Source organism: Megascapheus bottae, chromosome 10 (genome assembly GCF_031878675.1).
Source record: "Megascapheus bottae isolate mThoBot1 chromosome 10, mThoBot2.hap1, whole genome shotgun sequence".
In the NCBI taxonomy this organism is placed as follows: Eukaryota; Metazoa; Chordata; class Mammalia; order Rodentia; family Geomyidae; genus Megascapheus; species Megascapheus bottae.
This window is the reverse complement of record NC_143518.1, coordinates 53,962,285-53,986,426: the sequence shown is the minus strand read 5'-3', so window position 1 is coordinate 53,986,426 and position 24,142 is coordinate 53,962,285. Positions and strand designations below refer to the sequence as shown.

The 24,142-nt window shown below is 40.9% G+C and overlaps 1 protein-coding gene across 1 annotated transcript in view; it reads left to right on the top strand.

Moving 5' to 3' along the window:
• Window positions 1–18,579, top strand: part of LOC150058456 (zona pellucida sperm-binding protein 3 receptor-like) — a 33,035-nt gene extending 14,456 nt beyond the window's left edge. The window contains 8 exon segments of the mRNA XM_090341634.1: window positions 416–648; window positions 9,150–9,294; window positions 11,175–11,324; window positions 14,714–14,798; window positions 15,047–15,160; window positions 16,953–17,123; window positions 17,751–17,926; window positions 18,463–18,579. Coding sequence (XP_090197760.1) covers window positions 416–648; window positions 9,150–9,294; window positions 11,175–11,324; window positions 14,714–14,798; window positions 15,047–15,160; window positions 16,953–17,123; window positions 17,751–17,926; window positions 18,463–18,579 — 1,191 coding nt within the window.
• Window positions 18,580–24,142: the final 5,563 nt, after the last annotated feature.

Here is a 24,142-nt window from a genome sequence, read left to right as displayed (position 1 = left end):
ACTCCAAAACACCGTAGCAAGCCTGGAAAGTCTTTCTGCTTTGTGGCTGGAGTCCAAATTCCTAACTTCAGGGTCTCCTGGACCTGAATGTACAGATCCCATTTTCTACAGGAAATGCTATGGATTTATTCCATTTCTGTTTGGTCCACAGACCCACTCAGCTGTCCTGATGGGAGTGATTCTCTGGCTTCCCTGGGAAGTTCTGTATTTTTTTTTCTCTCTCAGCTGTGACAACCCCCCCCCCCCGGTCCCCCACCCCCACACATGTTGCCTTTTAAGAGGAGATGTGGGTTCCTTCACATGTGGACACTTGTTAAAGTGCAAAGTCTCTTCTGATTAACTTCTCTTTGGGCAGCCCTCAGTTTTCCCTCTCAGATCCTACTCTCCCCTATCCATTTCTTTCAATCACCTTTAGGTGGTGCTTAGTGGCTGTGAACATGTACTTGCTGGAGAAAAATTGTTACAGTGCCTTCCACAATCTGAAGATGTGATAAAGGCCCTGCAGGTGTATAAACTACTTCTAGAGATCGAACAATTGCAAGTGGCGAAAGATAAGTGGATAAAGAGCTACCAGACACTTTCTAAAAATAACGGTCTACTGGTACCTTTAAACAAATATGCAAAATCTGTACTCAGCAACTTCACACATCCCTAACTATTGTCCATCAGGTTGAGAAGTTTCTTGGCCAGAAGAATGTGGTTAGTTGTTGAAGCTGTGTGATCTAGTCATTACAGTTCAAATGTCTAGTTTGATTATGTGTTAAATAAATTATTACGTATCAAATATGTTTGTGTTGTCATCCTTGTCAGTATGTGACACAACTATGACTCACACTCAGTGCACATATCTGTTGCCTAAAATGTCTGTGGTTAACTTCACCCTTCCCCTTCCTTTTATTTTTTTTCTATCTCAGAAAGAAAAAGAAAGCCAGAAAATTCAAGTTGTAGTTACATCTCTATTTTTGCCTGAATGGTATCACTGCTTACTGCCATGTGTAGAGCCTGCCTACTCTGGCCCTGTAAGTAAGAACCAAAATGTCACTGGAATTTCAAAGTATGCACTCTTCACTTTTCTGTAACTGAACAAGATCATTGCTAACTGCTCAGGCCCGTTAGAGCCCCCTGCTCGCCACCCCCTTCCAAGCTCACTTCAATGTCCTCACTTTGTTTTGTTTTGTTTTGCTTTGCTTTGCTTTGTTTGTACCAATTCTGGGCCCTGAACTCAGGGCCTGAGTGCTGTCCTTTGCACTCAAGGCTAAGCTCGAGCACTTGAGCTACAGCTCCACTTCCAGCTTTTTTTTTTTTACTTTTTTTTAATTAAAGAATTTATTAATGTTGATTTTTACACCATATTTTAAATGATAAGTTTAACAAACAAGTGTTCAAGGAGGGGATCTCTATTTACAATCACTGGGACTTAGTATTTAGAACTTAATCAAAATTAGGCTGAGGGTTTGTATGTCATAGAAGCATATTAATTTATGAAATAAAACATTATGTCTATAGAATTATAGGTTTTTATGTCTATATAGTTATGTATATATTTCCATTACCATGTCCATAGCTTTGGGTATGCAGTTATTGAGTCCTCGCTCTACTTTTTTTTTTTTTTGCCAGTCTAGGGCTTGAGCTCAGTGCCTGAGCACTGTCCTTGGACTTTCTCAAGGTTAGAGCTCTACCACTTGATCCTCAGCACCACTTCTGTCTTTTTTCTATGTATGTGGTACCGAGGAATCGAACGCAGGTCTTCGTGCATGCTAGGCCAGCACTCTACCACTATGCCAAATTCCCAGTCCCACTTCCAGCTTTTACTAGTTAACTGGAGATAAAAGTCCCATGAACGTTTCTATTCCAGCTGGCTTCAAACTGCAATCCTCAGATCTCAGTCTCCTAAGTAGCCAGGATTAGAAGGGTGAGGCACTGGCATCTAGCAGAGGACCAAACTTTGAACAGCATAGGGTGGTTTTGCATGATAGTTTTTTTTCCTACTTTATAGAAATAGAATCCAGCATTATAAATTCAATCATGTTTTTGACATTAGATTTGTGAGATAAAGCCAGCTTGGGTATAATCCAAGTTCATTTGTTTTCATTTCTGTTTAATATTGCACCATTGCATGAATGTGTCACAATTAACTTGTTTGTTCTATGGTTGGTAGACATTGGGTTCTTTTCAGCCTTCGAATATTATGAGCAGTGCAGCTGCAGATGTTTCTGTATCTTCTGTTGTATTTTTTTCCAGTATATATCTAAAGCTGCATTGCTGGCTTAAACTAAGATTATATTTGTTTGGTGGTTCTGTAAGAAGGTTTCAGTCACCAGATGCCACCCATAGAAAGAGAAAGTTCTGTGCAACACTTGCACTTTCTCATTTTTTTTTCTTTTGCAAACATTTTGCCAGGTGTGAAATGTTATCAGTCATGCTGCTCATTTGTTCTTCTCTGAGAGTTAATGAGGTTGAACTTTTCTGGCACTCTGGGAGTGGTTTTTGAAGGTTGATAACTTTTAGGAAGATGAAGGACATCTTAAATACTCATATTTTCCTCTTATTGTCCAGTCTGTACTATGTGAATATTACATTGTCAGTAGTGATGGTTCTAGAAAGGTTCTTAGTAGAACTTATCATGTGACACTTCAGTTTTCTGTCATTCGACTTTAAGGAGAAGTTTGATTCACAATACTGATCATTTTACTAAAATTCTGAAATAAAAGTCACACCTCAAAATAGATAAAATAAAATTATTTGATAAGATATATGTATACTGTATACAGCTTTGTTTTTATTTGAGAATATGGAAATGTAAAGGAAAATACACATTGTCAGTCTTAATTGTGTGCCAAGGAAAATACAGAAATGGAAGATGGGTGATAAATAAGTTTATTAGGTTCTAATCTTAAAGTAGTAGGAATGCAGAAAGATTATTCTGATGTCTTGGGTACCAGTCTCTTAAAGTTGAGAAGAAAATGTGAGCACTAGCTAGTCTTGAGTGAAAAAGCTAAGAGAGAGACATTAGGCCTTGCCCTAAGTTCAAGCCCTAGCCGCAGCTGAGAAGAGTGCATACACACACACACACACACACACACACACACACACACACACACACACACCCTGCTCAAAAGCAGATATCAAAATTGCTTTTGATATATGAATGTGTTTTCTGAGTCAACACCACTATTTCTACCACAATGTTATGTGGGGTGTCTAAGCATCCAATGGAAGTGTATCTAAATGTAGCTATTGAAAACTAAGCAGTTATCTCACCATCAAATTAAGTACCCATTAAATAAAAAGGAAAGAACATTAAAGATTGGGTTGAATTTATAGGCTTCCTGTAATAGACAATGGCTTACCCCAACTTCTAAGTATGTGTGATGGATAGATTCATTGTCCTACATCAAATTAACATTTAAAAAATCTGGCTACAAGATGAGGCAGAGGTAGATGCTATGTCTCATCTCTATTATTTCTAAAGACTAAAATAATATATACTTTCTTCAATCATTGTTTTGTTTTTGCCAGTCATGGAGCCAAGCTCTGGCTTGGCTGGGATCTGTCCCTGAACTTCTTTTTGCTCAAAGCTAAACACTCTAGTACTTGAGACACAGCATCACTGCCAGCTTTTTCAAAGTAATAAAGAAGAGAGTTTCATGGACTTTCATGCCCAGGATACCTTCAAACCATGATCTTCACATCTCATCTTCCTGAGTGGCTAGGATAATAGGCATGAGCCACTGGCACCCCGCTGAGTTTTTTTGATAAATGATAAAAAAGTTACTTTTGTGATATAATAGTATATTTATTACCAGGTTGTATCCATCATACTTTTCAGGCTATATCATCTATAGCTGTGCAGTAATAACAAAATTACACTCTATTTATATTTGGGTTCTAAAGAAAACTGGCAGTGACATTTATGCAATGTATAATTTGGCCAGATTAGTTTTAATTTGGGGAAGAGTGTGTTTCTGGATTGCTAAGGCAGTCCAAACTGCCCTATGAAAAAAACTTTTGGATGTCCGTGATGGACAGGAAAATTTCCCTGGGTTTGTGGAGGAAATAACTTTACAAATACTTAAATAGTTAAGTTTGCTTGGGGCAAGTAAGAATGAACTTTGTTAGTTTGAACACATTACAAATACATCTGACTTATATGTTAAAAAGAAAAGGAAATGTAATTTTTTATAAATGTTTGGAATACAATGAATAAGAAGAATATGTGTTTTAAAATGACATTCTGTTCTATACTAAATGCTGTCTTTCATTGGGAATAGTCACATTTATCTTAGTTCCTTTTTATAAAAGGAAGCAGCCCTGTGGTAAATTTATTTGCTTTCCTTTTCCTATAGAAAGTTTGAAATGTAATCACTGTCATCAATATTCCTAGGGTGTTCACTCACTTTCTTGTGAAGAAAGTTCCTCTGTTATTTGGAGAGCTAAGCACTTGGCTGTTAACCTCCACTGCTCACGTGTCTTGCTCAGTTCGGTGGCAAAAGTCATTCTGTACACTTTTTGTGTGTCTGCATGACTATCTGTGTATCTCACAGTAACTACCACACACAGCAGATCCAAGTAGCAAATCATGAGAGGCAGCTTGGCAATGTCTCTTTCTCCTTCATGGAGCTAAAGTAAAGAATTGAGTGGGAGACCTCAAGTGGCTGTTCATGAGCTGACTTTAACCCACATAGTTCCCATTGAACTCAGATCTACAGCTATTCTTGTTACTGGGTTTTTGTTGTTGTTGTTGTTTCTTTCTGGAGACTTAATGTTGGACAGAGGTTCCTTTACTTGTATTCAGCCCCATGGAACTTTCTTCAAGCTGTCTTGATCTTTCTTCATTTAAATTTCCCTGTGTACTTTATCCACATTGTGACCTCAACTCTACTTTCCAAATTGTATAACCCCAGTATTGATTAATTTGGGGTCATAGATATGTCAAGAAAATATAAATATGGAAGGCATGACTGTTTGCACTGTATTTTTCTGTCTTCACAATGATAGACTGGTGTGCTTTAAAAGACAATAGGCTCTAAGAAGAAAACCAGAGGTCATTGTTTACTCCCCTTTCTCACTGGCAATTCTCACCAGTTATTGAAGACCTGACACCTCTGGAACACGGAGGAATAGAACAAGACTCAACATCTTAGATTGCTCCCTGCAGAACCTGCTGTACAGACCTGGATAGAAATAGGGGCACAAAGCCAATGAAAGCCCCCATTACCAGGGGAAATCCATGAGAAAGAATTCCAGAGAGCACCCCCCGCCATTTCCCATTCCTCGGTTTGGAACTTCCTTGGATGATCTAGGTTAGATTCTGTCCTGTATCAAGTCTGTTGAACTCTGCCCCTCCCTGTCAGTGACTCGGAGACTTAGTTCCTTGGCTCAGGCACCTATCTTCCAGTGACTCAACGTCAGTCTGATTCAGGGTGACTGAGATTCAGTATCATGGCCTGCAAATTTCAGAGAATTTCCCAAAGATTGTGGCTTCCGGGACTCCTGTCTCTGCTCTGGTGTCCAGCAGTCCTGTGTGGTGAGTAGAACTATGAGAAATAGTCCATAGTTTAAATCAAGGCATGGAGAAGAATTCATGGATAAATTAATTAGTTACACAAATGGCAACCATTCAAATACAATTTTGAAATACAATGAAGTACATTATTGAGAAATACACTTACATCTATTTTAGCTCTTTCGATATAGGTTATCATTGTTTGGAAAGTTAAATGTTACACTCAAGGAACTTCCTAACAGAAAAAAGTTAATTTCTGTGGTAGTGTTGACATGTCAGTGAATATTCCTAAATGCCTAAATGTTAATCTTCTGTAGGCTTTGTTTTTTTCCTATTTTATGAATAATGATTGACGAGAATATATTTGCCATGTTATTATAAACAATTTCATGTTATCATAAACAAGGAGTAAATTTGCTAGAGTAAAATTATGAACCATTCTAAAAACTAAAAGCATGAAGTAATTAAGATATGAGGTATATAATTTAGAGAATAATTGCCCTTAACCAGTAAACATTAAAAGGGTTTGTGGGGCTCTGCATGATGAACTACATTAGGGCTCTTAATAGATGCAGAAGGAACGATTTTTTATAAAAGTAACCATTTTAATTTATAAATGGAAGCATATGACCAGGAAATTGTTCATTCTCTGCTGGACAACCTTATGAAGATAAACAACAGAAATACTTGCTGAATTAATTCATAAAAATAATTTTCAAGTCAGATGTGATAGCATATACCTATAATCTCAGCACTCTAGTGCTGAAGCAGCAGGAACATGATAGGGAGGCCAGTTGGGCACATAGTGTTTGATTCTTGCAATATACTATCACACACAAAAATAGGAAAGCACGAAGTAGAAAAGTCTTAATGACTATATTTCATTTGTTGTTTAAGAAATTCCATTTGGGGGGCTGAGAGTTTGGCCTAGTGGTACAGTGCTTGCCTAGCATGCACGAAGACCGAGTTTGATTCTTCGGAACCACATACATAGAAAAAACCAGAAATGGTGCTATGGCTCAAGTGGTAGAGCTCTAGCCTTGAGAAAGCCCAAGGACAGTGCTCACGCCCTGAGTTCAAGCCCTAGGACTGGCAAAAAGAAAAAAAGAAGAAGAAATTCCATTTGTAGGGGCCAGGAGTTTGGCCTAGTGGTAGAGGGCTTGCTAGCATGCATGAAGACCTGGGTTCGATTCCTCGGTACCACATACATAGAAAAAAGCTGGGAGTGGTGCTGTGGCTCAAGTGGTAGAGCACTACCTTTGAGGAAAGCCCAAGGACAGTGCTCAGGCCCTGAGTTCAGTCCCCAGGACTGGTAAAAAAAAAAAGAAAAAGAAAAAAAGAAATTCCATTTGTAAGCCTTAAACTTATATATATATATGAATGCTTGTTTTGGACCTACAATATCAACAGCAAAGGTACAAAGATGATTAACATAGGCTCTCTGTTCTCCAAACAGAAAAATGTTCAGCTATAGGTAATATGGTTGTCAATTTTTTTTCCCTTTTTTTTTTTTTGCCAGTCCTGGGCTTGAGCTCAGGGCCTGAGCACTGTCCTTGGACTTTCTCAAGGCTAGAGTTCTACCACTTGAGCCTCAGCACCACTTCTGGCTTTTTTTCTATGTATTTGGTACCGAGGAATCGAACCTGGGTCTTTGCGCAAGCTAGGCAGGCACTCTACCACTAGGCCAAACTCCTGGCCCAATGGTTGTCAATTCTTAGCTGGAAATTTTAGACAGAAGCCACAAAAGACAGGGAAAATTGGGCCTTTAACTCTGTCTTTGTCACTCAGTAGTTTCACCTGGAGAGAGAAACTAAATTTCTCTAAAAACATGTTTTCTTTTAGGAACGGTGGGAAAGACAATAACATTCAACCTCCTAATGACACTATAATGGCTGGATGAGGAAAGATATATAAGTTGTCTAGATTATTAATACATTGCATGCATTTACACACATAGTGTGTGTCACACCCATTGCTAGAGAATATAAAGTATACATTCTACATATTTAAATACACATGAATTGAAAAATAAAACAGTAAATGTGTTCTATCCATTTAAAAATACATACGTGCTAAAAATAGAAGCTGTACGTAGGGAGAAGTCAGAGAAATAAACCAGCCATTTTCTGGGCCAGTGAGGGAAGTGAGAGGGGAAGTGTGAACAGGCACACAGGAGTGCAATGCGTGTAACATACGTGGGATCAGTGGCTAACTATGCCGGTTAGCTACAAAGAGAACTCTTGTAAAAATATTGATTATGAAGGTGAAGTATCCTCGAGAAAGAGCAGAAGAGGATTTTCTGTTTTGTAATTAATTTTTTGTTGTTATTATGAAGGTGACATACAGAGGGATTACAGTTACAAGAGTTGGGTAAGGGGGCCAGGAGTTTGGCCTAGTAGTAGAGTGCTTGCCTAGCATGCATGAAGGCCCAGGTTTGATTCCTTGGTACCACATACATAGAAAAAAGCCAGAAGTGGTGCTGTGGTTTAGCCTTGAGAAAACCCAAGGACAGTGCTCAGGCCCTGAGCCCAAGCCCAGGACGGGCAAAAAAAAAAAAAAAAAAGAAAAAGAAAAGAAAAGAAAAATTGGGCAATGAGTACATTTCGTTTTGAATAATATCACCCCTTCCCTTACTCTCTCCCCGTTTTTCTCTCCCATTCCCACCCACAAGTCATATAGTTCATTTTCAACACAGTATCTAATAAGTACCACCGCTGCAATTGTCCACTGTTGTCCCTCTGTTGTCTGCGCTTCCTTCACCCTCCCAAAGACTGATAAACAAACAAGACAAAAAGAAAACCAAAACAGCAACAAAGAAAAAAATCATTTCCATTCCATGGAGATTATTTCAATACATATTATCTTTGTGGTCAGCGGTACACAGGCAATGCCCCTGTGCTCCTCCCCTAAGAATATCTTCTTGTTGGAGAAGAGGATTTTCTAATACTTGTTAGTTGGTAAATGTTCTAAAATTTCTTACAGCGTTGTTACTTGGCTTCAGCGCTAGGAGGAAATCTTCCATTACTACAGCACTGTCATTGGTATTGTCTGGCATTGCCTCTGCCCTATTCTATTTAACTTTCTCGTGTGTTATGATGGATCCTGATAGCGGTTCATTCAGGGAGTGGCTCTGTACCTGGTTCTGTTTATTATTCCCCTGTGCAAGCACTCTTCTAAAATATATCAAATGTGGCATTTTTCATAGTGAGGGTGTATGAAAAGTTCCAAGCAGGGAGAGAGGACCGGGGGATTTTTGGACTGAGTTAACATCTTCGCATTTTCTCGCAGCTGTGCATCACTGTTTCGTTTGAGGCTGGTTGAGGGCATCACCAGTTGTGATTTAGGGCTGAATCTTCCTCCGTGCACACATGATTCCTAAACAACATAAAGTTGAGGGAACTTGCCAATGGAGTGAAAGAAGGCCTAAGTCCTTGTGTCTCCAGCCTTTCTACAGTTCCACAGCCTGGGAGGTGAAGAGGCTGACCCAGGTGCAAGGATTTGGCCCAGTAATCTTACAGCAGAGAAGACAGAAGGACAAAAATGACTTCTTGGGGGGATGTGATCGATTATTTGCCACTGTGTACAATCTCACCACTTCTCTTTTTTTCCCCTCTCATGATTAAGGTTGTGATTTTCCTCCTAGCATTGAGCATGGACACCACACCTGGCTTAATTCCTACAATATCTTTAAATACAAGGTTCTCTATGAATGTGATGAAGGATACACTCTGGTGGGAGAAGCAAAACTCTCCTGCAGCTCTTCTCAGTGGGAACCAGCAGCCCCGAGTGTAAAGATAACTCCATTCCCTTCTTGACCAGTGACCAGGTAGAGGAAATTGTCAAGAGAGGGGTCAAGGGCAAAGTTCTTCCCTGCTAGAGACAGCACAAAACCATTGGACTTAATTTCTTGTATTTTATATGCAGATGGTATTCCATGCAAAAAAATACAACTGGAAAAAAATACAACAGATTGGGGCCAATTGTGTGGCCTAGCGGTACGGTAGAGTGCTTGCCTAGCATGCATGAAGCCCTGGGTTCGATTCCTCGGTACCATATACACAGAAAAAGCCAAAGTGGTGCTGTGGCTCAAGTGGTAGGGTGATAACCTTGAAAAAGTTCAAGGACAGTGCCCAGGCCCTGAGTTCAAACCCCAGGACTGGCTAAAGAAACAAAACACAAGAGGCATAAACATGCTCCTCCCCTTTGTGTCTTTCTCTTCACCCCAAAATATTCAACCTCCTTCAGTTTCTTGCAGATATTTCCAGAATTATTCTGCAAGTGTCATCTTTGATGCATGCACCTGCAGGTCTGTAACAGTATCCTTGAGGAAAGTTGTTCTGGCATGCATATCAGGTCTCACGGTCTCACCTGCAATTGCAAATACCAAAAACAAGTATTTCTGTCACAACACAGGAAGAGCACTACCTGCCAGGATGGGGGGGCATGTATGTGAGACAGACTATCGTATGGACAGGAGGAGAAACTAATGGTTCTGGTTTTCACACACATCCAAGGATGCATCCATATGGACCATTTTATCGACAAAGTCAGTATATATTTGCTACGGTCTCCACTGAATGGGATAATAAGCGAAAGCAGGCGAAATTTGAAAGCTAGCACCTTGTGATAATCTTGGCTATGAAGGGTGGTTGCCATTTACATTTATTTACACTCCATCCCTTTATTGAAAACCCTTTGTTACCCTCTCTGCACCTTAACTTTCTTGCAGGTAAAAATAATAACAGCAGTACTCACTTCATAGCACTATTGTGAGACTTAAAAATATGATAGTCGCTGGGCGAGGTGGCTCACGCCTGTAATCCGAGGTACTCAGGAGGCTGAGATCTGAGGATTGCGGCTCAAAGCCAGCCCTGGCACTAAAGGACCTGAGACTCTTATCTCCCATTTATCACTCGAAAACAGGAAGTGGGGCTGTGGCTCAGGGATAGGGCAGTAGCCTTGAGCTGGGGAGCTCAGGGACAGCACTCAGGCACAAAGTTCAAGTCCCAACCCCCCCCCCAAAAAAGATCATCACATAAAGCACAAAGCCCTAAATCTGACAGCTAGTTACAATAACAATTTAATAAATTATGCACATATTAATAATTTATTAATAATATTCGTGTTATTTTTTATCAAAACGAAGATAATTCATCTTATTTAAATATAGCATTCTTATTAAGTATTGTGTTTTCCTTAGACTTACATATTGCATAAATACATTTTCACTCCCGCTCTGTGCCTGAAACCAGATAGAAAATGGAAAGCTGTCTGTGGACAAGGTTCACTGTCGAAATGGAAAATTTCACTGTCCACTGTGACCCTGGCTTTTCAATGGTGGGTCCACAAAATATCACTTGCTCAAAGAATGGAACCTGGTACACAGAGGTGCCCAAGTGTGAGTAGGTAAGTGATAAGACCCAAGAAAGTTCTGCCAAACCCTAAAAAAGGTAGTTACCAGAGAGATCTCCTCTAGCTGGTAACCTGACTTGCTAAAATTTCTTTCTGAGTCACTCCAAGAAATTCTTCATTTTGTCCTTGAAGAAATATGGTGAGATAAGAGTGGTAAATTTTTCTTTTCCCACTTGAGAACAAGAAGAACTCAGCCTCTAGACAGCAGAGTTCTATAATCCTAGGGAGAACATATTCCTAACGTTGCTTTTTCTAGACTATCCAGCCCGCTGTTCTACCTCTGAGTATTCCCACCATACCCCCACCCACCCCCATCCACCCATCTCTCTTTCAGGACATCCCTGAAAATTGTGAGCACGTGCTGAAGGGCAGAAAACTCATGCAGTGTCTCCCAAGTGCAGAGGAGGTGAGAATGGCTCTGGAGATGTATAAACTGTCTCTGGAGACTGAGCTGCTAGAACTACAGAGAGATAAAGCGATGTGATTTTTTCCTCATGAGGAAGTAAAAGGCGCCTGTCAAGTGTCTTATAGTTCATATGGATTGCTTTAGTTTAATAGCACCATTCTATCTGTGACACCAATATTCACCACAGTAAAAATGTTCACTTATCAAAACTATTTTGTCATTCTTTGTGGTCATTTCAGGCTGTGAACAGGGCTTAAAAAGAAAAGCAGTGGGCTCTTTTGGGATTGTAATCACTGGGATGGAGAGAGCAACAGGAGACTGATGGAAAAATGGTCATAATCAAAGTACTTCATATGTATGTATGTATGGAAGCAGAATAATGAGCCCCATTAAATCTGTATTAAAAGGGAAAAGATGGGATAGGAAAGATGAACGGGATGAATTGGTTCAAAATATGTTGCATGCATGTATGAATAGAACTCTTTGCATAGTTAATATTTGCTCATTTTAAAAATCGTGGCTTTGAACCACGATCCTCAGATCTCAGCCTCCTGAGCTGCTAGGATTACAGGTATGGGCCACCACGCCCAGTCCTTCAGCCTGTTTCTAACACAGTTTTCCTTTTGCTTTTTCTCCTTCTTCCTTCCTTCCTTCCTTCCTTCTTTTCTTTTTTTTTTCCCTTTCTTTTTTTGGCACCAGTCCTGAGGTTTGAAATTCAGAGACTAGATGCTATCCTTGAGCTTTTTGCTCAAAGTTAATGCTCTACCACTTGAACCACAGTTCCACTTCTGGCTTTTTGGTGGTTAATTGGTGGTTAATGGAGTGACTTTCCTGCCAGGCTGACTTTGAACCACAATCCTCAGATCTCAGCCTTCTGAGAAGCTAGGATTACAGGCTTGAGCCATCAGTCTACAGCTACCACATTCCTTTTGCACTAACAACTTCAAGAACATTTCCATTCTTTCCTGGAATAAATGCCATCATCCCTTAAAGGGCACAACTCTTGTTTCACACAAAGATTTTTGCTTTCAATAGAAGTGATTCATCTTTGTATTTCTCTAAGAGGTGTTTCCACAGTATGTGTTGAATACTTAGCTTATAGGGAAAGAGCATATAAAATGGTATGGGAGGCTAACTTCCTGCTAATAAAGTCCAGCCTAACATCATTAGGAAGTAGTACCACAAGCTCAATGTCAGAATAGTAGGTCTTCTTGGGAAGGAAGCATGAGGAGGGCTTTGAAACTGTTGATAATACTTGCTTCTTCATCTAGGCAGTACTAGAATCCACTATGTGCATTCAGTGTTGAAGTCAATTGGCTCTCCTTTTTATGTATTTTGTTGTTTTGCATGCATAATATGCTCCAGTAAAAATTAAATAAAGGCTACGTTTGGTGGTGGTTGTATGTCTACAATCCCAACTAATCAGGGGGAAGAAGACCCAGGAGAATCACAGTCCAAAGCCAGTCTAGGCTAAAGCACAAGGCCCCATCTGAAAATCAAACTGAAAGCAAAAAGACCTGAAATGTCTAATGGCAGAGCACTTGTCTAGCAAGCACAAGGTTCTGAGTTTAATTTCCAGTTTTTCCCACCCCAAAGTGAATCATTTGTACTGTACTGATATGTATGTATGTACACATGTGTAGAGCTGGGAATTGCCAGGTTTTCCCATAATTTTTAATATCCAAGCATCCATAAAATACAACTTCCTCACAAAGGAATTCATTTATATTGGCTGCCACATATTGCCCTTTTACAAGCACATCTGAAATGTAAAAGGCTAAATGTCACCACTTATACAGAAGATTCATTTATGTTGTTTTGGCTCCCCCTGTTGGCTCATTACCTAGTTCAGAAAAAAAATTTTTTTTCTATTCTAGACTTTCCTTTTGATGCTTTTTTTTTTTTTTTTTTTTTTTTTTTTTTTTTTTACAGTTTATTTTTCTGTGGATACTTTTATCTGGTCTTTGGCACTCCGGATCTTAAAGCTGCCAACACAGCAGAATCTACCCCTACCTATTTGTGACTCAGTCAGCCATATGTGACAGGATGAATAGACTGTATCAATACAGTTGATGTTTACTAATTTGGTAATAATGACTTGGAGGAAGAAAGTACTGTTTCTGAAGGAGTAATTGCAAATAGTACTGTAGCTAAGTTTTACATGACTTCTTCTCAGTATTCGGTGACTCTCTTGGATTGGCTTGACTAAGTTCAACATGTTCATGATGAATCTTTTTGCTTCCTTGCTGTCCTGGGGAAGGTCAAAATCTGATGCACACAAAAGCCAATCAATCACTCATCGTAAGCTTCTCATTTGTTTCTAGCAGCTAAGCACTTCGTATTATAAACTCCTATGATCTTTTCTTTTGTTGTTGTTTTGGGAATTGGTCTTGGTAAGTCTTTTGTGGGTAACTTCCTCAAATTCATCTTTTTTTAGTAAACATCAGCATGTCTTTCAGTATCACTTCCCCTGAAACATAATAATGATACATTTCAACCAGTCGACTCTCACTGCTTTTGTCAGAGCCAAACTACAGGGCTGGTTGGCCCTTTAGGCTGACTGAACACCAAGTAGATGGCCTTAGTCTTACACATTCTTCCTCTTTTGGGGCCCTCCTTCTACTCACTGCCCATGCACTCTGACCTGTACATTCCAGGACTTCAACAGATGAGAGTGGCACCAACTCATAGTTCATTAGTTAAAAAAATTGCTAAGTCAGGAACAAGGAAATTCCACCTCTGTATTGTCTTAGCAATTTTGAGAAGTCAGCCTGCTTCTCATGAGGGTAGATAAATATATTTGTATATATAATATCTACAGATATTTGTATCTATCTAAATATCTAAATATCTATGGATATTATATAGATATATAAAATATACAAATATTTATATATATATATATTTTTTTCCTTCCCCACTTGGTTTGAAACTTTCTACAAAGTTAAACTTTTCTTTCTTTTTTTTTTTTTTTGGTAGGTGATGGGGCTTGAACCTGGAGCCTGGGCACTGTCCCTGAGTTCTTTTGGGAAAGGCTATTACTTGATCACTTTGAGTCACAGTGCCACTTCCAGTTTCCTGTGGTTAATTTGAGATAAGAGTCTCTTGGATTTTCTGCCCAGGCTGGCTTCGAACCACAATCCTCAGATTTCAGCCTCCTGAGCAGCTGGGATTACAGGCATGAACCACCAGGGCCAGGCTTATTTTGCTTTTTTGATGTCATCCTGGTAAAAAGTTGGAGCTTTACCGAGTGGGAAGGGCTTTCTCTTTCATCATAATACACACAGTTCAAGAGAACCTCAGACTCAGCTTTACCACACTTAGGATTTGCTATCAGGGTGGCCCATGTTGAACCAAAGACCCCTGTTTCCCATTGCTTGTTTTGTCAGACACAAATGATCGTCTGCTTCTTTAAAGTCCCACTCCTGCAGTGGAACGAGTGGTACATGGCAAACACCCGCAGTGCTCCCCGTGGTTTTCGCTCCTGACATCAGGGTTTGATGCTGAAATGGGATTGTCAAGAGTCTTTTTCACTGGATGAATTCTGGAAACCACACTTCTGCTCTGGTCCCTGGACTGCTTCCTGACTGAGAGGTCACTCTTGACCTGATTGCCTGCTGGGCTCAGCCACCCCTGACTGCCTCTTCTCTGACTCTGGAAGACTCCACAACAAATTCACTTTCTTTTCTCCACGGTTTCAGGTGGGACCTGTGCCCCTTGAGCTTCTGCTGGTGCACGGTCATCGTTGGCCATGAGGCTTATGCCAGGGAGCAGCTCTGCACTGCTGTGCTTCCTCGGAGTTCTGTCCTTGCTCCTGGGCCCAGCCAGCCTCCTGGGTGAGTAGGGCAGTTTCCAGTGCCAGGGCACCAAGCAAGCTGAGGAGGGGCAACAGTCAAGGCAGAGAAGGTACAATAGACCACTCAATGGCAAATGCATTCATTCCTTATCAGGAATTTAAAGGGATATGTAGTCATTTACACTAGTTTGTCAGTGTAACGTATCATTTTACGGCTATCATTTAGTTGCTAACAATGAGCTACCTATGTATTACTAAGACATTATTAACTTCCATTTCAGTAATGGATAGGTTTAACTGCTAAGAGTTTTTTTGTTTTTGTTTTTGCCAGTCCTGGGCCTTGAACTCAGGGCCTGAGAACTGTCCTTGGGTTTTTCAAGGCTTGAGCTCTACCACTTGGGCCACAGCACCATCTCTGTTTTTTTTTTTTTTTCTGTGTATGTAGTACCGAGGAATTGAACCTGAGTCTTGGTGCATGCTAGGCAAGCACTCTATAACTAGGCCAAACTCCCGACCCTAAGGTTTGGTTTTTTTTGGGGGGGGGGTTGTTTTTTTTTTTTAGGTTTAAATGCTTTTAGGGATATGGTGTAATTGCTAGAAAAAGAATAGGCTAATAAACAGGGAAGAATAAATTACAATGTTTCATTTTTTTTTTACAAACTTACTTAGAGAAATAAAATTCCTTTCATCTTTAAAATGTGTTCCCACTAATTATTGTTGCTGTTTACCATCTGCGAAGCAAAAGTGAAATAGTTATTGGCAGAAATTCAGGGAAAATGAAGTCAAATCTAAATGCATTGCAGTATGTGTAATCAGAGTTCTCTGTTCAGTCATAAAATGTTATATAAATCTAAGAGTTTCTTTTTATAGTTTGATCATTTTAACTATTCAGATATTAAGAACAGAATTTCCCCATGATTCTTTACTCTAGAAGATTCTAAAGAGCCGTCTTGGGTTGGTGAGTGGGATTGGACTTTGGGATTCTGGGCATGTACAGCATTGTGAATTTGTAGTACCAACCCGATCGTCTTTATTCTGCTCCTAGGGTCACCCTCTTCCTGCTAGCCTCCACTCACCCCCAGAGCATCTTTGTCTTGAGCATCCTGTTGTGGAGTTTCTTTGGGCTTCTCTCATATATCTCTCTTGTGGTATGTTACACAGTTATTCATTCCCCTGGCCTCTAACTGAGCAGTCTCTTAGCTCAGTTCATGTTCTTTTTAACCATCTCAATGACTATGTATATGGATATTTAACCTTACACACACATACTAAAGTTATCAAAGACTAGTTTTATACTAGGTGAGGATCAATTCTGCCTTCCCCCAATTCACATATGTGTACCCACTTATGCCTCAGCCATGTGATGCCTCCATTTTGTGAACGTTGCCATGTTAGTCCGTGAGCAATAAAAGATTGGGAGAAATGAAAGTCTTCCCTAGGCTCCCTCTTGCTGCAGTTTGGTGTTGAACTGTCCTCCAGGGGTCCATGTATTAACCGCCCAGTCCACTGGGTGGTGCTGTCGGGTGACAGTTTCATCATCCATCAGAAGCAGGGTCAAGTGGGAGTCTGTGGCTTTCAGGAGAACATGCTGCAAGGGATGGTGGCTTGCCTTGCTCCACACGTGTACTTTCTGGCCATGAGGTGATCCATCATGCCCTCCTCCCATGATGGGGTTACCTCGCCATAGCCACCTGCTCATGAACTGGAACTTCTTTCAGAACTGGGAAATGCAGCGTTTCCTATCATGTTTATTAGCTCAAGCATTGTGCTATAATCGTGAATTTATATTAGTGAAACCGCAGGGAAAACAAAGTCTCTCCATCCCCAAACAGGTTGCCATTCCCCTCCCCCCATCGAGCATGGGCACTATCAGGACATCAGCGGACTCCTGTCCAGCACCACCGAGGTGCAGTATGAATGCAAGGAAGGCTACGCTCTGGTCGGAGAAGCCACGTTGTCCTGCAGGTTCTCATAGTGGTCCGCTCCAGCTCCTCAATGTAAAGGTAATTCATGCTGCAGAGTTGCTCTGAAGTGGTCTAGATCCCCATGGTATCTCAATCACAGCAGACTTACGTAGATCTACGTAAGATCCATGCTCGAGCCCAAGAGGTTGGTTACCGATTCTTCCAAATATCCAAGCAATAGCACCGTTGGCTTCTTTGCCATCCAGAACCTTTCATGAGAGATCTGACATTGCTGCCTGACACCTAGCTGTTATTGGCACCACTGCCCCCCCCCCGCCCCCATGATGTGTTAGCATCACGGCTCTCGTTGTACCAAAGAACTGAGGTTGCTAAAGCAGAGAGCTATCTCTGCTTTACTGTGAAGGTGTCCACTGTACTCCCTCACAGGGTTGCTAAGGCTTGTGTGAAATAATGCATGGAACATGCTTAGCACCTAGCAACAGCTCTGCGTCATACGGACCACGCATGTAGAGCACATGCCCAGTAAGCAAACCCAGCTAGCTAGTAGTGATAGTGATAAGTTAATCCTAGTGATTGTGGTACAGTGGCAGCTATAATGAGAAAAAAAAACCTATCGACCTCCCACAGTATTGCTGTCCCCTTTGTCAATCTTCAGTACCAGAAGGAGTTTTCTCTACGCTAACATGAGACATGTTTTGATGATAGCTCTGTGTGCAAAACCAAAGATACTCAATGGAAAGCTATCTGTGGAGAAGGATCAGTATGTCAGCCCGGAAACCATCACAATCCTGTGTGACCCTGGCTATCGAATGGTTGGATCACAGAAGATCTCGTGCTCAGAGAATAAATCTTGGAGCCCTGCTGTGCCCAAGTGTGAACAGGTAAATGGGACACAATGAATATTGAATGTCCAGATGTCACATGATATCTGAAAACACATTACAGACAATCTGCTTTATGAAACAGGAACAGGACTAATATGTCCTAAGGGTTTGTCTGTTAGGGTTCATGTGTATGGATTTGCAGGGGCTTGTTTTTTGCACCTTGAGTTACTGTATGTGATGTGGTGGAAAGCTACGGCCCCATTTTATAGCAGGGCAGGCCAGGTGTAGTGTAGGGTCTTCTTAGCAGATGCTCTGGCCCTGGGGTTCAGTATTTCCTCTAATGCCCGGTATGTTTACTTTTTTTCCTCATTGGTGAGCAGAACAGATGCCACTTGTTTTGTTGGACATTTTGGGACTCCCCTGAGCTTAGTCTCCCTCTTTTCTTGATCAGACACTCTTACCTCAGGGTGAGCATGGAGTCAGCTGTCAGGGGAGCAATTAGCTAGAGATCAAACGAATGGGTTTCCCACCAAACCTCTCTGGCTGGGCTTACGCCTTATCTTCCTTCTGTCATGAGGTGTCATGGCAGGCAGAAGTCGTTACAGTGCCTCCCAAGACCCAGTGACTCCAAAGTGGCCCTGGAGTTACATTAACTTTCTCTGCAGATTGAAACATTGAAGCAAGACAGAGACAAGGAGAAAATCATTTAAATATACTAACACCCCTTCTTGCACAAAGATGGAGGAGGAAAGATTTGCTTTTCTTTACCATTCTAAAAGGAAGATGTCAGTTTCTTGACTTTCTACCAGAGCCTCATCATTTACTGCAAAAAATCCTTGAGAAAATCTTGCTGATGGGCAGAGTGATCCTGGATGTGGAATTAATAATTTAGCTTGTTAGCTCTCTGCTTAAGATTAGACATTTCTGAATTTGCTGAGCTGGCTAAAATCACTACCTACTTATAAGTTTTCATTTGGAAATCTGTGTTATACAATATCTGTACTTATTTACCCATAAATGCCAAAATACTTATGAAACCTATCATATAATATGCATGCCTTGAACAAGTTCATTTCCTATGCGTGGTTGAATTTTTCTTCCATTTCACAATATTTCAGAGATGATACAAAGCAATGAGTCATGTAACTATGTTCATGGGATTCTCTCTGTACCTCAGGTGCAGGATTTAGTACATACTTAGTTTGTAAGAGATTATCAGCTATGGTCAAAGCTCTTCTTTTATTTCTTGGTTGCAAATTCTGATTTCTTTCTCTGCTTGTTAGGAATCCATTCTTAGTTTGGTAACTATTCACAGGGTGTGTGTGTGTGTGTGTGTGTGTGTGTGTGTGTGTGTGTGTGTGTGCTTTCCTTTGTCCCAGTAGCTACACAATTTTCTATTGCATGGATCCCCTTTGTTATATTTATCCCCTTTCAGATGAGCATCTAGGTTGCTTCCAACTCTTTACCAAAAATGACTTTATGATGAATTCATTTAACCTTTAACATGTGAAATAGTTTACTCTTTGTTCTTTTGTGAGGTGACAGGAAGTATAGCTTTTATAATAAAATGTATTTAAGAAGTACCACAAGCTAGGTGCCAGTGGCTCATGCCTATAAACCCTAGAAACTCAGATGACTGAGATCTAGAGGATCACAGTTTAAGGCCTGCTTAGGCAGAAAAGTTTGCTAGACTCTGTCTCCAAAATAACCTGCACAAAGCTGGACTGGTGGTGTGGTTCAAGAAGCAGAGTGCCAGTCAAGGAAGCAAAGCTCAGAAAGTAAAGCCAAGCAAGCACAAGTCTCTTAGAGAAGGGGGAAAAAAGGAAAAAAATTGACAGTGATGATGAGGCACTATATTCATCCAAAGCCATTTGTAACAGGACATGGTAGTCAGATGATAGGGTTGACTCTGGATATGGAGATGAATAAGGATTGAAGGGAAGTATGACAGAGGCCTAATCTAAAGCTACTATGGACCGTAACATGAGTTTTGGGTAAGAAGTCCCAGCTCCCAGGGTTCCCAGTGGGACTGGATCTGCCACCCCTCCCTCCATGTCAACTAAAGAGATGATCACTGGTAAATGACACTCTGTGGAGTTTTGGCACAAATCTGAGGTGTGAGAAAGAAGTGTAGGGTCAAGAGCTAGGGGGTATATGCAATTAAGCAGCCCAGGCCAAAGATGAGCTCTGATTGGTCATTATCTCAGGAGTTTCCCTAGTGTCCAGCCATGCTATTTATTGGGAAGTGGACAGTGTTACAAGATGTTGTCACAAAATTTTACTCATAGATCCTGTCCTATTTTTTCCAGTCCTTGGGCTTGAACTCAGGGCCTGAGCACTGTCCTTGCGCTTTCTCAAGGCTAGAGCTCTACCACTTGAGCCTCAACATCACTTCTGGCTTTTTCTGTATATATGGTACCGAGGAATCGAACCTGGGTCTTCATGCATTTGAGGCAAGCACTCTACCACTAGGCCAAACTCCTGGCTTATCCTGTCCTTGAAGTGCTAAGGAGACTGTGGGAGAAGACACACTGAGAAAAAATACATTAAAATTGGCCGAGGACACAAAATGGAGTTAGCTAGCTGAGTGAGTACCCAGAGACTTTCTCAACACTGAAGACTTTCCTCTAGAATATGAGTGGGAAAGGTCCCAGAAGGGAGAATAAGGATCTTGTCCTGGTTGACAAGGTCAGGCTGGTAACCACAAATTCAGAGAGGCACAATTCTATTTAATGTTCTGTTATTGTTTTCCAGAGCTCTGCTGACATTCAACAGCAGGCACCTAACTCCTTCAGGGTTTAGATTTTGTCATATGGATATGATGAAGGGATTAGAAACAGAAACATTTAGGTTAGTGATAACAAGATTGAAACGGTGCCCTGCCGAATCAGCAGGGGAAGGAAGGAGAGAAATCGACAGAGCATCTTGGTGGATGATCTTGAAAAAGTGTTAGTGACAAAAGCTTAAGAATGAGTAAACTGGAAAGACCAAAGCTTGTGGTCACAGAATGAGGTAACTGAATTTTACAATCTTCCTGAAGTCTTGGGCAATGGCAGAGTCTAGAGAAGCCATTGTACAGGATTCTCAGAGAAGAATGATACCGGATATATGGAGCTCAAGGAACTTGAAAGGCAAGGTCCTGGTTGAGGGGTGGAGGGGTCCCTTCCTGATCTTGTGTCTTACAGTCAGGAAGACAGGGTAAGAGAGCAGAGGTGAAGAGAGAGGGACCACAGGGAAGGGGGTTATAATTGGCAAAGCATAATTTAGTTCCGTATGAGTCCCTGGACAGCCTGCTATTTATGATCACCCTAATTCCTGTGTGGTATCTAATAATGAGATAGCTGTGCCTCAGGAGATCAGGACTCCCTGCCTTAGCTCCTCCCTCTTAGGACCTGAAATTCCATCACTGGCCTGACTGATCAGTGTTTGAGGTCCACCTCGGGGAGAAGGACTGATACCTTTGTGGTATTTCTTTTCAATTGTGGCATTGGCTAGATCTAGTGTATAACCACTGCTTCTTCTCAGCCCCTGGAAAATATTGTACCCAGGGAGATGGAGGCTGCCCTCCTCTCTAGCAGGTAGTAACCCTTGAGGTCTAATTAACAGAAGTTCAGTTGGAGATATTTTCCCTCCCACATAGGCCCTGCTCTACAGAGTCTCACAATTCTCTTTATTGTCTACTCTCCTCCCCCGCGCAGGGCTGCCCCATTCCAAACCACAGAACTTGCATGAAAGAGGAGCCTAAAGTAATTGCAAGGGTTAATATTCAATTTCTATCTTTTATGGATCATGTGGGTCATGGGGACAACTAAAAGAAAGAGTATCTTTTTGCTTTTCTCGAGTGTGTGTGTGTGTGTGTGTGTGTGTGTGTGTGTGTGTGTGTGTGTATGCATGCCAGTCCTAGGGTTTGAACTCAGGGCCTGGGCACTTTTCTTGAGCCTTTTTGCTCAAGGCTAGAACTCTACCATTTGAATGACAGCTCCACTTCTGAGGAGGAGAGAGCTGTTTGGTGCTTAATTAGACATAAGTGTCTCACGGACTTTCCTACCTAGGCCTAGGCTGGTTTGATCTTCAGATTTCAGCCTCTTGAGTAGCTAGGATTACAAGCATGAGCCACCAAAGCCTGGCAAGAAAAAGTGTGTCTGGTATCCTGTTTCACATGGAAAGTGGAAGTCATGTGGACCCATTTATATGAACTATAGACTGCTGGGATGTGTACGCTGGATCATGTCTAGCCTGGGAAATTTGGTCATTGTAAGCTTTCTTTTTCTTCTCTTTTCCTTTCTATTTTTTTTTATCACCAAAGTGAAGAGAGTTTGAGTAATCTGGGAATCTGATCAGCTACTTCAAACTTGTGCCGGGATAATATCAGCAATTAAGAGTATAATGAAAATGCTGGGATCTTAATGGGTGTCCGGTAATGTACCGTGACTGACACACTTCAAGTCACCCTAGGAATGTGTCCCAAGAAAATCATCACAGTCAGCTTCATAATAAAGCAACTTCCCTCAAGCTCTGTAGTACAAGGGGGAAGACATGCAAACCAGAAGTGTGCTACTGACATCAACACAGGGCACAATTTGCTCTTCAGGTCTATCATGTGTGGGGTCAAATATCTAAATGCTTCCTGCTATGTAATCTTGGCATCTGTGAATGCCACTTCAAAGCAGAATAACAATATTGGCCATTTATGACAAGAATGACATTCAGATTCATATCACTGGTAAACTTTGTATTTTTAATATAGGTAAGTATTCCATTTGAGACTCAGGGGGAATAGTCTCCATATGCTTTCCATTCAGAGTGCATCCATTAATTAAAAAATAGAGATCCTGTATATGTATTATCACAACTATATCCTACATGTATTACTGTGATTAATGTTTGTTATTAAAGCTACTGATTGTGTATACAAAAAATAACTTTAAGATTTAAATAAGTAGGGAAATGATTTGATGATTAATTAAGTAGCAAGGTAGATAATATTAGAAAGGTAGACAATATTAGAAAAAGAACACTATTTAAGCCAAGAAAATATCTAATGAAATTTAAAAATAGACAGCACAAAACAATAAATTAGATTGAATACAAGTGGTAATTTTTATATAATTGTTTCATGAGCTGGCACTTGTTTTCTTAAATACAATAACTTTAAATAGCTGCATTGGATCATCTGATTTCATGTAGGTCAGTATACTTTGTGTGTGTGTGTGTGTGTGTGTGTGTGTGTGTGTGTGTGTACTAGTCCTGGTGCTTGAATTCAGGGCACTGACCTAGAGCTTCTGTACACAGTTGTACCTCTGGCTTACTGGTGGTTAATTGATTGGAGATAAACGTCCCATGGGCTTTCCTGCCAGGGGTTTGCTTTGAACTACAATTCTCAGATCTCAATCTCCCGAGTAGCTAGAATTACAAGTGTAAGCTACTGAGGTCCAGCTCCAGCAGGTGCGTATACATACACATATACATGTGTATGTATTTCCTGTACTGGGGCTTGAACTCAGGGCCTGACCACTGTCCTTAGACTTTCCTCAAGGCTACTGCTCTACACTGCGGTGCCACAGCACCACTTCTGGCTTTTCTATATATGTGGTACTGAGAAATCAAACCCAGGTCTCAAGCACTCCACCACGAGGACAAACTCCCACCCCTTGCTCCAGTATATATGTGTGTGTGTGTGTGTGTGTGTGTGTGTGTGTGTGTGTGTGTGTGTGTGTGTGTGTGTGTGTGTTCTGTCATACGACCTGAATTCTGGGCCTGGGTGTTGTCCCTGAGCTCTTCAGCTCAGGGCTACTGCCCTACACTTCCGGTTTTCTAGTGGTTAATTGGAGATAAGAGTCTCTTGTTCTTTAGTGCCCAGATTGGCTTTGAACTGCGATACTCAGATCTCAGCCTCCTGAGTAGCTAGGATTATAGGCATGAGCCACCGCACCTAGCTACTCCAGTAAATTTTTTGAAAACATGTTCTGTGGAGGCGTGTCAAAGCAGAATGAGAAAAACATCAACACTATCACCTCAAAATGTGACAATAAAGAATCACTTCTCAATCACAAAAATATTGACAACAATCAAGTATAACCAAGTATTACAAGATGGATGAAGAAAGGAAAAAGAATAATGAAGCAGCCTCCAATATTTTATTCTCTTCCTGGCTCTACTGATAATAAGACCTCCCCAGGTTCACCAATAAGCAGGAGAGAAGCCAGCAGAGCCATAGACTCTGTACACAGGAACATACAAATCATGCTTGTTTTCCTATGAGGACAACCAGCT